This window comes from Pseudochaenichthys georgianus, chromosome 11, assembly GCF_902827115.2.
Source record: "Pseudochaenichthys georgianus chromosome 11, fPseGeo1.2, whole genome shotgun sequence".
Lineage (NCBI taxonomy): Eukaryota > Metazoa > Chordata > Actinopteri > Perciformes > Channichthyidae > Pseudochaenichthys > Pseudochaenichthys georgianus.
In genome coordinates, this window is record NC_047513.1 from 32778796 (window position 1) to 32794065 (window position 15270).

A 15270-nucleotide genomic window follows, 5' to 3' on the forward strand; every position below is an offset into this window, starting at 1 on the left:
GCACATAACAGTATATATGATTATTCTGAAAGCAGGACAGACAAACATGCACACAGTCTCTAATACCATAGCCAACAAAAAGGACTTGTAACAAAGAAAAACTCAAGTGAACATTCAAACTTGAATCTTGTTTTTCTTTGTCCTAAAGATATTCACAAAACCAATAACAGTACCAAAATACAAGCAAAAAAAGGCGTGTGGTGCAGTGGGTTGTGCGTTGGTGTTCAGATCAGGGGGTCACATGTTCAAACCCCACTGCAGTCAACATGTCGTTGTGTCCCTGAGACACTTCACCCCCAATTGCTCCTGTGTGGATTGTCCACAGTATTGAGTATGTAAGTCGCTTTGGATAAAAGCGTCTAACAAGTGACATGTAATGTAATGTAACAACAGGGTGAAACAAAAACATATTTTTGCTCTCCAATTACTTCAATAAATCCCAAATGTTTTCTGTTTTCACTTTCTTCATTTTACCCTGAGAAATGCAACAAAAACAAACAAGTTTCTTGAACAACTGAAAGTAACCCTTTTTGAGAAAGTCTGACGTACAAAATGGTCATTTAGGGGTTTGAGATATTGCTCTTTTACCTTACAGTTTTTTGCACAGGACTTAAGAACTCAGAGGTGACAGAAAATCAGAAAATCAACAGCACTCAGTTGTCACCCTGACAGCACAGCAGCACCTGTAGACAATCAGCTCATTAGGCCCTGATTGGCTGCAAGCTGCAATAAAGCCTCCTTTCTGCTGCTCAGACAAGCAGAGCAAGTCACTTTGGGGCTACTGGTTCTTTACTGCTGTGTTGGAACAGAGAGAGAGAGAAATATGACTTGTGGAGTTCATTTGGGGTAAGTTTCTGCAGATATGCAAAGTTAATTGTTGTTTGCTGTCTGCATTCTCTGAGGTTTACATCTTTTCTGTGCAGGATTGTCCTTATTGTCTTGGTTCAAGCAGAGCATGTGCGCTGTTTGTGGGCTTCACAAGGTGAGCTAAGCACAACATTTCACGTAAGTGCTGTGAATGACTGTGGCTTTAATATTCTTCTTTTTCTCTAGCAGCACAGAACAAGAACAACAACACATATGTTGGCTTCAGGCAAAATAATCGGGAAGCTGGTGTCAACTATCTCCAGAATGGACTCAGACAGGCCCTAAGCAGAAACTTAAACATACCTTCAGCTGTGGGCAGTCGTTTTAGCTGGGGGCCTTCTACTGGTGGCTACACACAAACTGTTTCACAGCCAGCTAAAAGTGGCTTGGCTAAAGTCAGGTTAGTGCAGGGCAGCTCAGTGTCAAAACTTAACTTGAATCGTGTGCCTAAACGGCATTATCATGGCCTTTCTAGTGCTATTGTCGGTAGCAATTCTCTGAGTAAGAGCAGCAACAAGGACGAGGGGAAGTCCTCCAGCCTGTTTGGTGCCGGCGCTCCTGAGCCAAACCAAATCCCTGCACGGACCAAAACTTCCTCCAGTGTTCGCGCTAAGCTAGTGTCTAAAACGGATAAACCTTCCCGTCCCTCAGCTCCTAAAAACCCCAGCCAGACAGAGGTTGTGAACCCATACAAACTGTTTTCAGGAAATGCCCGAGGAAGCTACAAGGCTACTTCCATGGCCTCAAGTTATGGCACTTCTCTTGAGTCCAATGTAGGAAATGGTCCCATCTTCAAAACTCGCAGTTACTCAACGAGCTACGACTCCAAATCGTCCAGAGAGGGAACCTCTGGTAAGAAGTTAGCCCCGACCAAGACCCACATCATCTCTGATAAATATGGTGGCTATGCTATCAGACGGCTGAAGGCTCCTGGGCAGGAGAAAGTGAGTGTCAGGAAGCCCCAGCAGGCCTACCAGACTTCCATCAAGGCCTACGTGGCCCGTCAGCGGCAAGCAACAAACCAGGCCTATGAGGCTCCCAACAAGGCCTACAATGCTCCCCAGCAGCAGACTCCCAACAGGGCCCACGAGACTCCCAACAGGGCCCACGAGACTCCCAACAGGGCCCACGAGACTCCCAACAGGGCCCACGAGACTCCCAACAGGGCCCACGAGACTCCCAACAGGACTCCCAACAGGACTCCCAACAGGACTCCCAACAGGACTCCCAACAGGACTCCCAACAGGACTCCCAACAGGACTCCCAACAGGACTCCCAACAGGACTCCCAACAGGACTCCCAACAGGACTCCCAACAGGACTCCCAACAGGACTCCCAACAGGACTCCCAACAGGGCCTACGAGACTCCCAACAGGACCCCCAACAGGGCCTACGAGACTCCCAACAGGACCCCCAACAGGGCCTACGAGACTCCCAACAGGACCTACAAGACTCCCAACAGGACCCCCAACAGGCCCTACAAGACTCCCAACAGGACCCCCAACAGGCCCTACGAGACTCCCAAGAAGGCCTACGTAGCCCCTCAGCGGCAAGCAACGAACCAGGCCTACGAGGCTCCCAACAGGGCCTACGTGGCCCCTCAGAGGCAGGCTGAACCCCAGGCCTACATCTTTCCTCAGGTTGCTCCTCTCAAACCTCAAGTCCGAGTGCTCACATAAATTCCAAATGGTTTCGTGTCAGTCCAAAGTGGAGACAATAGCAGGTGAGTAGTGTGCTCGCTTTCTTGCTGTTATATACATTAACTTAAACCTGTTGACTAATGTGTGTTTGTTCTTACAGGTGCAGCTGGTGTCCTCGGATGAATATTTTATTTTTAAATAAATGCATGAATTTACCACCTGGTTGTGTCTTTACTTCACTTTGTATTGTGGGATGGTGAATGCATGAGTGCTTGTGGATGTAAGCGTGGTGCCCTCTAGTGTCTAAAAGGTGTGCATTTGCAAAAATATTTCCTTTACAAAACAAATTTGGAAAATGTATCTTAATACTTTACAGCGCTGACAAAAGATTGTGAAAATCCCCTTAGCAAAAACAAATGTCTCAATAGTTCTAGTTTAAACTATTGCAAATGTACAAAAGTGTGAGATATCTGCTTATGTGGCACACTGATTCTTAAAACAATGCAGTGTTTGCTTTTGAGTTGGACTTTTTACTTTGACCTTTACCAGTGGCACTCTTTATAATGTGACTCTTAGGTTTTAGCTCAATTGGTAAAATATCTTATCACTTTAAGGGGCTCCCACTAAATGTACAAGTCAATTGATAGACATTGAGCACTAAACTTAAAACATGTGATTCCTTATCCCAATGTCTGCACTTGAAACTTTGAAAGTTCCTCAACTTGAATGCAAAGTGTACATGCTAGTGTAGACTGTAGCCATATTGGATTACATGTTTATAATATATTGCCTTATATTTAATATTGTAGTCTGATGGAACTTTTAATGTAAAGATACACTAAGACCGAACAGTAGTGATGGCAAAATGAAGCTTTGAATGAAGCATCGAACCACTTGGACAATTGTGTCAGAAATAGGTTCATTTCTCGAAGCTTCAGTTACAGCGACCTCTCCTGGCGACACACACACTAAGACTGAATATCATGTTCTATTTGCAATTAAAGATTGATAATTGTGTGTATTGGGTTATTGAGAAGAGACTAGAGAGTGCTGGAAATGTTTTTGGGAGTAGGGGGCCTTTTATCAGTTATTAAAGTTGAAAAGCAAAGATTAAAATACATCCATTCCGGGCTTTGAACCAGCTGCGCAGGACATCGCCGCATTCGGGCCGCCGGCTCTACCCACTGGGCTATCTATTCCTTAAAATATTGAACTGTTTTTATATTACTGATAATTGTCTTTTTGTTCACAACTTCTACACATTTCAAAGTGTTTCCCGAGCCAGAACGACCTATCTTTCTTCCTGGCTTGCTCTACTGTATAATGATAGCCTACTACAATTCAAATGCAATACCAACAACAACTCAACAGCAACAACGCAAACTACGACAACAACCCACACATTGCGCATTGTTTAGAGCGGTCATAAAGTGTTGAAGCGCTCACATTTGAAACTGTTTCAACCTGTCACCTGTCAGAATCAAGACGAGGCAGTGCATTGAATCGTGTGAATGTACCGCGAACTAGTCAAGTTATTCATTCAGGAAATGAAGCAGTTGCTGCTTCGGACGTCACATGTCACGTGATTTGAAGCAGTTGCTGCTTCGGACGTCATATGTCACGTGATTTGAAGCAAGATACGAAGCACTGCTTCTATGGAATAGGAAGTCCAGGGTGGAAGCTCCGTTCGAAGCTTCAGTGTCAAACTGCCATATACCGAACAGTACAAGCTTCTTGAAAAATATGGGTTGTTTTAACCCAAACATTTATAAAAGTTAATTCACCGGCCGCTAATTTTCTGATGACTATGAACTGATTTGTAATATTGTGTATTGTAGTGCCAGAAAAAGGGAGGCGGTGTATTAAGAACAGAGTTCCAATCTTTATTAGCCATTAATAACAGAGAGGTTATCACATGAACTGCTCTGCTTGACGAGCTAGCAGGAATGGAAGCTAACGCTACAGGTGTTCTCACTAAAGGGTCCGTGTGGCAACACAATACGAGAGGTGAATTATGTCCAATAATGTGTCACCACACAAGCCCCCCCAGAATTCACGTGTAAACAAAATCCGTATGGCGGGGAGGAGCAATCCGCCTGCCCCCACGAGACCTGCGCACCGGAGTCGGTACAGCGACCTCCGCCCGTGCGGCCCCTGATAGAGGAGGGACCGGAACAACAGGTCCACACTCCCTGACAGGAATCAAAGCCGGGGGTCGGCCCCGTCTCGGCGGGCGAGCTAGCACCACCGGCCGGTCCACGTCCAAGTGAGCAGCCTTCACCTGGTCAACCGAGACGTGCTCAGCCTTACCATCCATGTCGACTACCAGGTGTTTTTCACCGTGTTCCAAAACCCGGAAAGGTCCATCGTAAGGGGGCTGCAGGGGGCCTCTGTGTGCGTCGTGACGAATGAAGACGTGCCCAGCCGAGCGTAGCTCCGCGGGAACTTGAGACCCTGGCGCACCGTGCTGAGTAGTCGGGACTGGAGCGAAAGCCTCCGCCGCGTCACGCAGAAAAACTCGCTGGGCCCTGGCAGACCAGGGAGCTGATGAATTTGGGAGGAAATCCCCCGGAACTCTCAGCGGCTGACCGTAGACCATCTCCGCTGTAGAACACTGCAGATCTTCCTTAGGTGCGGTCCTCAGGCCCAGCATCACCCAGGGCAGCTTGTCGACCCAGTTACCGTCCGAAAGGCCGGCCTTGAGGGCCGCCGGCCTTGAGGGCCGCCTTCATGGAGCGATGGAAGCGCTCGCAGAGGCCGTTAGCCTGAGGGTTGTAAGCGGTAGTCCTGTGCAGCTTAACCCCCAAACCGCCTGCCACAGCGTTCCAGAGCTCGGACGTGAACTGAGAGCCCCTGTCTGAGGAAATGCCTCACGGGGTGCCAAAACGACACACCCACGTTGCAATGAAGGCCCGGGCAACGTCTGCGGCTGATGTCGAAACGAGCGGAACCGCCTCCGGCCAACGGGTTGTTCTGTCCACCATGGTGAAGAGGTAGGAAAACCCCTGAGAGGAAGGCAACGGACCAACCAGGTCAATGTTGACGTGATCAAACCTCCTCTCAGGCACTAGGAAACGCTCCAACGGGGCCTTCGTGTGGCGGTGCACCTTAGCGCGTTGACAAGCCACGCACTCCCTGGCCCAAGTCCTCACGTCCCTTTTCAGTGCTTGCCAAACGAACTTCGCCGCTACCAAATGTACCGAAGGTTTAACGCCGGAGTGTGACAGGCCGTGCACAGCCTCGAACACAGGACGCCTCCAGATGGCAGGGACGACAGGCCACACCAGGCCCGTAGAGACGTCACGCAGGAGAGTAATACCCGCTTCGCCGAACACCACGTCGTCCAAGCGCAGCCCCGCGCTCTCCACCTTCAAAACCTGGACGCCGGGATCTGTGACCTGGTCCGCCGCCATGCGAGTATAGTCCAGGCCCAACTGGACGGCACCGATGACGACCCTGGAGAGGCAATCAGCAACCAGGTTCGACTTGCCAGCCATGTGCTTAATGTCCGTAGTGAACTCTGATATGTAGGACAGCTCCAGCTGCTGACGTGCCGACCAAGGCTCCAACACTTTTGACATGGCGAAGGTGAGCGACTTGTGGTCGACAAACGCCGTAAATTCACGGCCTTCCAGCATGAAACGGAAGTGCCGCACGGCCAAATAAAGTCTGAGGAGCTCCGGGTCAAAGGCGCTGTATTTGCGTTCTCTAGGCGTCAGCTGGCGGTTGAAAAAGGCGTCGGACTACGCGGTCGGCGCAGTGCACGAGCAGTGAGTGGAGGGCGCTTGGCAGCCGCTCGCCTTTTTCAGCCGCTCGCCTTTTTCAGCCGCTCGCCTTTTTCAGCCGCTCACCTTTTTCAGCCGCCAAGCGCCCTCCACCCACTGCTCGTGCACTGCGCCGACCGCGTAGCCGGACGCGTCTGTGGTGATGGAGATGGGAGCTGTAGATGATGGGTGTGCCAGCAAAGCCGCCTGAGCCAACGCGGTCTTGACCTCAGCAAAAGCGCCGTCCGCCTCTGCTGTCTAGTCGATCTTCTGGATGGGGGTCTTGCCTTTCAACGCTTCATACAGCGGCCGCATGATGTGTGCGGCCCGGGCGATGAAACGGTGGTAGAAAGTCACCATCCCCAGAAACTCACGGAGCGACCGGGCTGTGAGCGGGCGAGGAAAAGCCGCAACAGCCTCCACCTTCGCTGGCAGAGGTGTCGCACCACCCTTGGTGACACGGTGCCCCAGGAAATCGATGTCCGACACCCCGAACTGGCACTTTGCAGGATTGATGAGTAATCCGTGTTCGTTGAGCCGTGTGAAAAGGGCTCGGAGGTGGGACAGGTGCTCCTGCACTGAAGCGCTGGCGACGAGTATGTCATCGAGATAGACAAACACAAACGGCAGGTCCCCAAGCACCGAATCCATCAGGCGCTGGAACGTCTGAGTGGCATTCTTGAGTCCAAAAGGCATCCGCAGGAACTCAAAAAGTCCAAAAGGCGTTATCACTGCTGTCTTGGGAATGTCCAGGGGGTGCATAGGCACCTGGTGGTATCCACGCACCAGGTCCACCTTGGAAAACACCCCCGTACCGGCCAGATGCGCCGAAAAGTCCTGAATGTGCGGCACCGGATAGCGGTCAGGCGTAGTGGCGTCGTTGAGTCTGCGGTAATCCCTGCACGAGCGGAACCCGTCGTTCGGTTTGGGGACGACGTGCAGGGGGGAAGCCCAAGGACTGTCGGAGCGGCGGACAATGCCCAGGCGCTCCATGGTTGCGAACTCCGCCCTCGCTACAGCCAGCTTAGAAGGGTTCAACCAAACGCATATTCTTAACATCCACTAAGAGTCCATGAGCACACAAAAAATCCGCTCCGAGGAGGGGAAAAGAAATGTCCGCTGTCACGAAATCCCAGCTGAAACGCTGTCCTCCGATGCACAGACCCATAGGCCTCACGCCGTACGTGCGAATGGGACCGCCGTTAGCCATCGTCAATCGCGGTCCGTGCCCCCCACGGGCGACGTCTTCACTCGACGATGGAACTACGTTCCGTTGAGCGCCCGTGTCACACAGAAACAGGCTCCCCGAAACGTTGTCGCTGACGAAGAGGAGCCTGCACGTGCCGCCGACGCTCAGAGCCACGACTGAGCTCCGGCCCCTCCGTTTCCCGGGGGTTTGTAGCTGCACGGAGCGATGCATCTCTTCGCCCTTGTCCCGAAACGTGCGTGGTAAACGCACTCTCCGGCGTCTCCACGCCGGCTCGCCACAGCCGTGTCCGGCCTCCGCCACGCTTTCTTGACTGCAGGTGGGCCGCTGAGCGTCGCGGCTAACGTCTCTGCACCGGGCTGTTGTGTAGCCAGGAAAAAACGATCCGCTTCCTCAGCCAAAGCACGGGGCTCCGTGACAGGTGTGTTGGCCAGCGCCGTCTGTACCCGGGGAGGCAAGTGACGCAGGAAAATCTCGGTGAATAAAAGCCGGGGATCCTCCCCCCCAAGCAGATTTAGCATTTTCTCCATTAGCTGAGATGGCTTGCTGTCTCCTAGGCCTTGAATGTGAAGTAACTGGCGAGCCCTCTCCTTAGCAGATAAGCTAAATGTCTTAAGGAGAAGGGCCTTAATCGCCTCATATTTGCCATGATGTGGGGGGGCTGTGATGAATCCCACCAACCTGGACGACGCAGAGCTGCCCAGCGCTGCTACCACATGGTAGTATTGGGTGTACATGGGTGCTAGTGTGTGTTAAAATGAGAGATAAAAACCATCCCTTGATTGCAAAGTTAATCCCTGTGCTCCCTCCAGAGGGGGTTTCTCTCCCACACACTCCCCCCTCACTTGCTTGAAACACCCACATTGGACTCCTTTGTTTACTTCCTGAACATAATGACATCAACATGTAACACTTGGCTAGCGCTCCAACTCATTGTCCGTGAAAGGATATATTTGTTTTTCTTGCCTGCCTCCACTTTGTACAAAGAACCTAGAAACTGTGAAAATATATCAATGAATAAAGAAAATATGGGCTGCATAAACAACAGCAAAACTATATTAAACAATCTGTTTACAAACTTTATGCAAATACTTCACCTCCATTTGCATTTCAATCACTTTCCCTTTGTTACCTTTAATGTTTTTTTTTGCTCAATGTCCTGTGTTGTGTTGCTTATGGTTCTAGGGATTGTGCATAAATCAATCATATCACAAGAATGGTTTACTCAAACAGCCAATGTAGTATAAAACACTTTAACACAAGTACAGAAGTAGCGTGCCTAAAACTGTTTTTGCAAGTGTATTTAATTGTTTTATCTTAATGAAAACGCATGTGTTTCTGACAGAGTGAGCACATAACAGTATATATGATTATTCTGAAAGCAGGACAGACAAACATGCACACAGTCTCTAATACCATAGCCAACAAAAAGGACTTGTAACAAAAGAAAAACTCAAGTGAACATTCAAACTTGAATCTTGTTTTTCTTTGTCCTAAAGATATTCACAAAACCAATAACAGTACCAAAATACAAGCAAAAAAAGGCATGTGGTGTAGTGGGTTGGAGAGAGCAAAAACATATTTTTGCTCTCCAATTACTTCAATAAATCCCAAATGTTTTCTGTTTTCACTTTCTTCATTTTACCCTGAGAAATGCAGTGCAACAGCACTCAGTTGTCACCCTGACAGCACAGCAGCACCTGTAGACAATCAGCTCATTAGGCCCTGATTGGCTGCAAGCTGCAATAAAGCCTCCTTTCTGCTGCTCATACAAGCAGAGCAAGTCACTTTGGGGCTACTGGTTCTTTACTGCTGTGTTGGAACACAGAGAGAGAGAGAGAGAGAGAGAGCGAGAGCGAGAGAGCGAGAGCGAGAGCGAGAGAGAGAGAGAGAGAGAGAGAGAGAGAGAGCGAGAGAGAGAGAGCGAGAGAGGGCGAGAGAGAGAGAGCGAGAGAGAGAGAGAGCGAGAGAGAGAGAGCGAGAGAGAGAGAGAGAGAGAGAAGACGAGAGAGAGCGAGAGAGAGAGAGGAGCGGAGAGAGAGGAGAGACTTTTTGACTTGTATAAAACCTTTATTTAAGTCATTTTAAATTAAAAACTTACAAAAATCATCACATTCATGACTTTTTTTTTTTTTAAATATTCATATCAAAGCCACTTTTTTTTTTTTCATTTTATAAATTCAGCTCCAGCGTACCATCTTCCCTTGTCGTACATAGCACATGATTGACCCCCCAAAGAGTCCTGAAAGCAGGCAGGTTGTTGGTCACACTGTAAAAAGCATGTTCGACTTTTAGCCGAGCAGCCACCAAACCCTTCACACTCTGAACAACATCTGTCCAGCCCTGCCCTAGCATCTGGTTCTTCCTGGTCCTCCAAATTGCTAGTTTAGCAGTTGCAAAGATAGCATTAATCAGAGTGAGAGTTACTCCTTTTGTTGCCACATATCTAGGCCCATATACAAATAGTGGAAGTGAAAACACCTCCCCTAACCCTTCCACCCATCCTTTCAGTAGCCCAAATAAGCCTGCCAGCCGCGTGCAAGAAACTACCAGGTGCTCAACTGTTTCACTCTGCTGGCAAAACGGGCACTCGTCCCCAGCGCTTGGATCAAGGTGAGCTCGGTGTCTGTTTGTAGCTAAAGCTCCATGTATAATCCTCCACTGGAGGTCAGCCATCCGTTTTTCAACAGGACGCTTATACAGGACCCTCCACCTGCCTTTAGGGGTAAAGCCTGAAGGGAAAAACTCGTTCCACCTCGACTCCTTGACCTCAGCCAGAAGACGGATGTGAAGCGTCTTGACACAGCACTGGTACAGCTGCTTTTTCCCACAGGAACTGAAACTGCCCAGAATTGGTGTTTTTAGCGAGAGAAGTTTTCCACGCTCCTCTTGCCACTCTCCGACAGCAGGACTAACGGTGAGTGAGGGAAACTCATAGTCATTCTCCTCCTTCCAAGTGTCCAATCTAGCAGGATCCTCAATGAATGCCCTCTCTGGCGCCGACAGGGACTGCATGATGTCTTCAACAACCCTCTGTATCACTCTGGAAGACCTGATGTTTATGGTGTGACAAAGAGTTTCAACCGATGTTCTTTTCAGATGACTCAGCTTGGTGATGCCAGCCTCAACAAACTTTGTTCCCAAAGCTGCAGATGAAAAGGTTGCAGTTGGGAAGAGGTCATTCTTTTGGAGTGGCTCCTCGAACACCCACATTCCCGGTCTCTGGTCCGGGGTCCGTGTGACCTTTAGTGTCTGCCAGGCGTTAAGAACGGATCTGTAGAAGGATGTAAGTCCCGTCAGGTCAGCTTCAGTCGTCCTGATTAGGAAAAGGTGTTTATCCATCCCAAGCCTTCCAGCCTTCCTGAGGAGCAGCCGAGCAGGATCCAACCAGCGCTGCCCGCTGCCGTACAGCAGTCTCTGAGCAGTCTGCAGTCTAAAAGCCGCTGTTCTGGACTGAATGTCTATGAGCCCTTGCCCTCCCTCTGCCACAGGGAGATACAGGACCGAAGCCTTCAGCCAGTGTTGTCCAGACCAGAAAAAGTTTACAAGGCACCGCTGTAGTTCTTTCACCAGCCCTGGTGGTGGTGCCAACACTATGAGCTTGTGCCAAAGAGAAGAGGCAACAAGATTATTCACAACCAGAGCTCTTCCCCTGTATGACAGCTGAGGTAGCAACCATCTCCATTTAGACAACTTAGCTTCCACCTTGTCCAGCACTCCCTCCCAGTTCTGTTTTTTAAACTCCTCAGTCCCTAACTGCACACCTAGGACTTTAATCCCTCGTCTACCCCACCTGATGCCTCCAGGAAGACTAGGAATGTCCCCTACTCTCCACTGGCCCACTAAAACAGCCTCGCTCTTTCCCCAGTTGACCTTGGCTGAAGATGCTTTTTCATAAAGGGCAAGGCTTTCCTTCAGTTCCTGTACATCCGTGTGACCCTGGATAATGATATTTATATCATCTGCATATGCTGACACAACAACAGGAGGGCTGTGAGACATCTCTGGTAGACAGAGACCCCTCAGTCGGCTCCTCAACCTGCAGAGAAGAGGCTCAATGGCAATACTGTAAAGCTGACCTGAGATAGGACAGCCCTGCCTGATCCCCCTCCCAACCGGCACAGGGACACTCAACCCTCCTCCCACTTTTATTACACAAAAAGCTTCATGGTACAGAATCCTTACCCACGACAGGAACCCCTCCCCAACACCAAAAGCCTGCAGTGTTGTAAAGAGAAACTTGTGATCTACACGATCAAAAGCCTTCTCTTGGTCAATTGATATGATGCCAGCATTGATATCATACAATTTACATATGTCAAACACATCCCTCATTAAAAACAAACTATCAAGCATCGACCTATCTGGCACACAGTATGATTGATCCACAACAATCAGTTGACCATTAAAAAGTTTTAATCTGTTTGCTAAAACCTTTGAGAGGATTTTGTAGTCCGTACATAAAAGAGCCACTGGTCTCCAGTTTTTTAAAGAGGTCAAGTCTCCCTTTTTAGGAAGCAGAGAGAGAACTGCACGCCTGGAGGAAGCTGGGAGTATCCCTTCTTCAAAACATTCTTTAAAAACATCCAAAATGTCCTGTCCCATAAGACTCCAAAAATGCTTAAAAAAGTCTGATGATAATCCATCTATTCCAGGAGCCTTTCCTGACGCCATCTGTGACACAGCGGCAGTTAGTTCATCAAAAGTCAGTTCAGAGCTGAGCGTGTTCTGTTCCTCTGAGCTCAGCTGAGGAAGTCCCTGCAGAAGCTCTGCAGCAGAATCCACATCACATCCATCAGCCTTGAACAAATCCGTGTAGAAATCCACTGCATGCTTCCTCATCTCAGCCGGCTCCGTGGTCACCTTTCCCTCAGGAAGCCGCAGACACAACATCTGTTTTCTCTTTACCACTGATTTTTCCAAACTGAAAAAGAAGGCAGTGGGTGCGTCTATGTCCTGGAGTTTGGTGAAACGGGCTCGGACTAAAGCTCCTTTGGCTCTTTCTTGCATAAAGGAGTTAAGCTCCTGTCTTTTTCCTTTTAAACTGGCATTCTTCTGTGGATCAGCTTGTGAGAGACTTTCCAAATCTATTATGTCTTTTTCTAAATTCTCCACTACTCTCTTAATGTTGGCTGTTGAATAGGATAATAATTTGGGCTTTTCCTACCTCCCACCACTGAGTAAGGGAAGAAAAACTATCTTTCCTAGATCTCCAGTAAGCCCAAAACATTTTAAATTGTTCACAGAAATTCAAATCATGTAGTAACCTATTATTGAAATGCCAAAAAGACCTGGGTTTTCCATTGGAAGATAAAATCAGCTCCATCAAGACTAAATGATGGTCTGTAAAAGCAACAGGGATGATCTGACAGTTTGAAACCCTAGCAGAAAAGGCCTTGGGTAAATAAAACCTGTCCAATCTGGCTGCACTAACTCTACCATCTGATATTTTGACCCATGTGTATTGCCTGCATGTAGGATGCATCATCCTCCACACATCCACCACATCACTTTTCTTCACAACATGGGACAATACAGAGGAAGACTGAAGATGTGGCTCAGCTCCAGTCCTATCCAAAGTGAAGTCAGTGCAACAATTCCAGTCTCCACCCAAAACAATAAACTCCCCTTGACCAATATCACTTATTTTCTCTTCCAATACTTTAAAGACCTCTTCACGCTCAGAGCCTTGGTTTGGTGCATACACATTAATAAAGCTAATCAGAAAATCATCTATTTCAGCTCTCACTAGAATGACTCTACCCTTCACTACCTCTGTGCTGGATATTATTTTTATATTTAAAAGCGGTGAGAATAGAATCGCTACTCCTGCACTCAAATTTGTCCCATGGCTAAGGACGTGCGCCCCCCCCCCACCAGAGACCCCAGTCAGTTTCATTTCTGCTGTCACTGTGAGTTTCTTGTAGAAATACTACATCTAGCTTTTTCTGTTGGATAACTTCCGTTACTAAGGCTCTCTTTTGAGCGTCTCTGCCCCCATTCATATTTAATGAGGCTACCCTTAGACCCTGAATGTGAGGAGAAGAGAGACAGGCCATTAAGAAAAAAGATAGGAACAGACAGTAAGGAGGAAACACCCGGTGCTGTATGATCATATTCAATTATTTACGACTCCTTTTTTTAGGCACTTCGGTCCCTTTGTTTAAAGCTTTCCTCAGTGTAGTGATGTGTTTCTTGAGGCGATACCGTTTTTTTTCATCAAGTAAGTCTAGCCCAACAACCCTCTGAATTGTCTTGGCTGACTTAACAAACTTTTCAACATCTGGGAAATAATTTTTTACATTTACTGATTTCCCGAAAGTTTCATCCAGAAACTCCTGGATCTGTTCAAAAGAGTAGAGATCCCCACTCTGAGAAACACTGTCAGACACGGAGACACTATCCGATTCAGAGTCACACTCCATATCTGCTCCATCATAACCAGCTGATTTGCCCCCCTGCTCTGCCTCATTTTCCAGTTTTTGTGACAGCTGAGCTTGTTTCCCAGAGACCACCTGAAGCTCCTGCTCTGAGCACTCCATCACACCCTCTTTACATCCAGCCCTTACCTGAGCTTCAGCCTCCACAAATGTTTTTATATTAAACCCTGCAAACAACGGCTTAACACCCACAGAAACTGCGGCTTTACCCGCCATCATGGGACCAAACATAAACCCGCCTGGCACCACTGCTTCGGGCAACACAGGCACAGGCACGGCTACACTGGGCACAGCGAGTGCGGGCACGACGGCCCCAAGCACGGCTGCACCAGGTGTGGGTACAGCGGGAGCGGGCACCGCGGCCCCCGGCACTGCAGCCGCACACACGACTGCCCCAAGCACGGGCACGGCGGCCCCGGCGGCTGTAGACACGAGTACGTCAGCCCCGGAAACAGGGGCCGTAGCTCCGGTAGCTCCAGTAGCTCCGGTAGCTCCGCTCACAGGCCTAGCAACTCCGCTGGTTCCCTCTCCACTCTCATTCACAATGTTTCCTTCCAATATAAGTGCTGCTATCAGTCTCTGCGGACAAGCGATCTTCTTGTGCCCCACATCACCACAACCAAAACACTTGACACTGCCCGCACTCGCATACACCATGTAGAAACCTTCCTCATATTTAATACGGAAAGACACATCCAGTGTTTGCGATGTGCTGTCCAAAAACATAAACACCTGTCTCCGCAGAGACTGCACGTGCTTCAGCTTGGTGTCCTTACAGCCCAGACTCACCGTGCGGAAGCCACTCGCCATTCTCCCGTAGCGTTTAAGCTCTTTCTCCAGCGTTTCATTAGGAATAAATGGAGGGACTCCCGATATGGTAATCCGGGTAGAAGGCACTGCCAGTGGGGACACTTGTATGAACTCATCATTTATGTTTAAGCCACTTTCAATTAACTGGCTTACCAACTCCTGCTTCTTTACAAAAACTACCACAGCTTTATTCATGCGGGATGCGTAGGAGATGTTTCCGTGTCCCACCTGCTCCCCCACCGCCAGCAGCACACTCTCCACCGTACTGTTCTCCTGAGGGATCACCCTCACCCCGTGTCGCAGGGACGGTATCTCACAGGAAGCCATCCCTGCAGAGAAACACGCTTCTCTCACTGAAGAAAAAACTAACTACACTCACAACAAACAAGACCAATAAACAATCATACAATGAACAAAGTAGAAGAAGAAAAAAGTGAAAACTTTTTCGAAAAGTTACCATCAAACCTCACCACGCTCTCAGCTCACCACCACCGAACTCCTCACACACTCAGAGAGAGAGAGAGAGAGAGAGAGAGAGAGAG

The 15270-nt window shown here is 48.8% G+C and overlaps 1 protein-coding gene across 2 annotated transcripts; it reads left to right on the forward strand.

Annotated features, from left to right (window-relative positions):
- The first annotated feature begins 765 nt into the window (after positions 1–765).
- On the forward strand, positions 766–2722 carry LOC117455312 (serine/arginine repetitive matrix protein 5-like). 2 transcript variants are annotated; one of them, XM_034094761.2, is made up of 4 exons: positions 766–846; positions 924–982; positions 1054–2590; positions 2668–2722. In XM_034094761.2, the coding sequence occupies exons 1-3, from the start codon at positions 824–826 to the stop codon at positions 2544–2546; spliced, it is 1575 nt and encodes a 524-aa protein (XP_033950652.1). In that variant the 5' UTR covers positions 766–823; the 3' UTR covers positions 2547–2590; positions 2668–2722. The 2 variants fall into 2 exon arrangements, with proteins under 2 accessions (XP_033950652.1, XP_033950653.1); XM_034094762.2 differs by having other exon boundaries at positions 1057–2590.
- The last annotated feature ends 12548 nt before the right edge of the window (positions 2723–15270 follow it).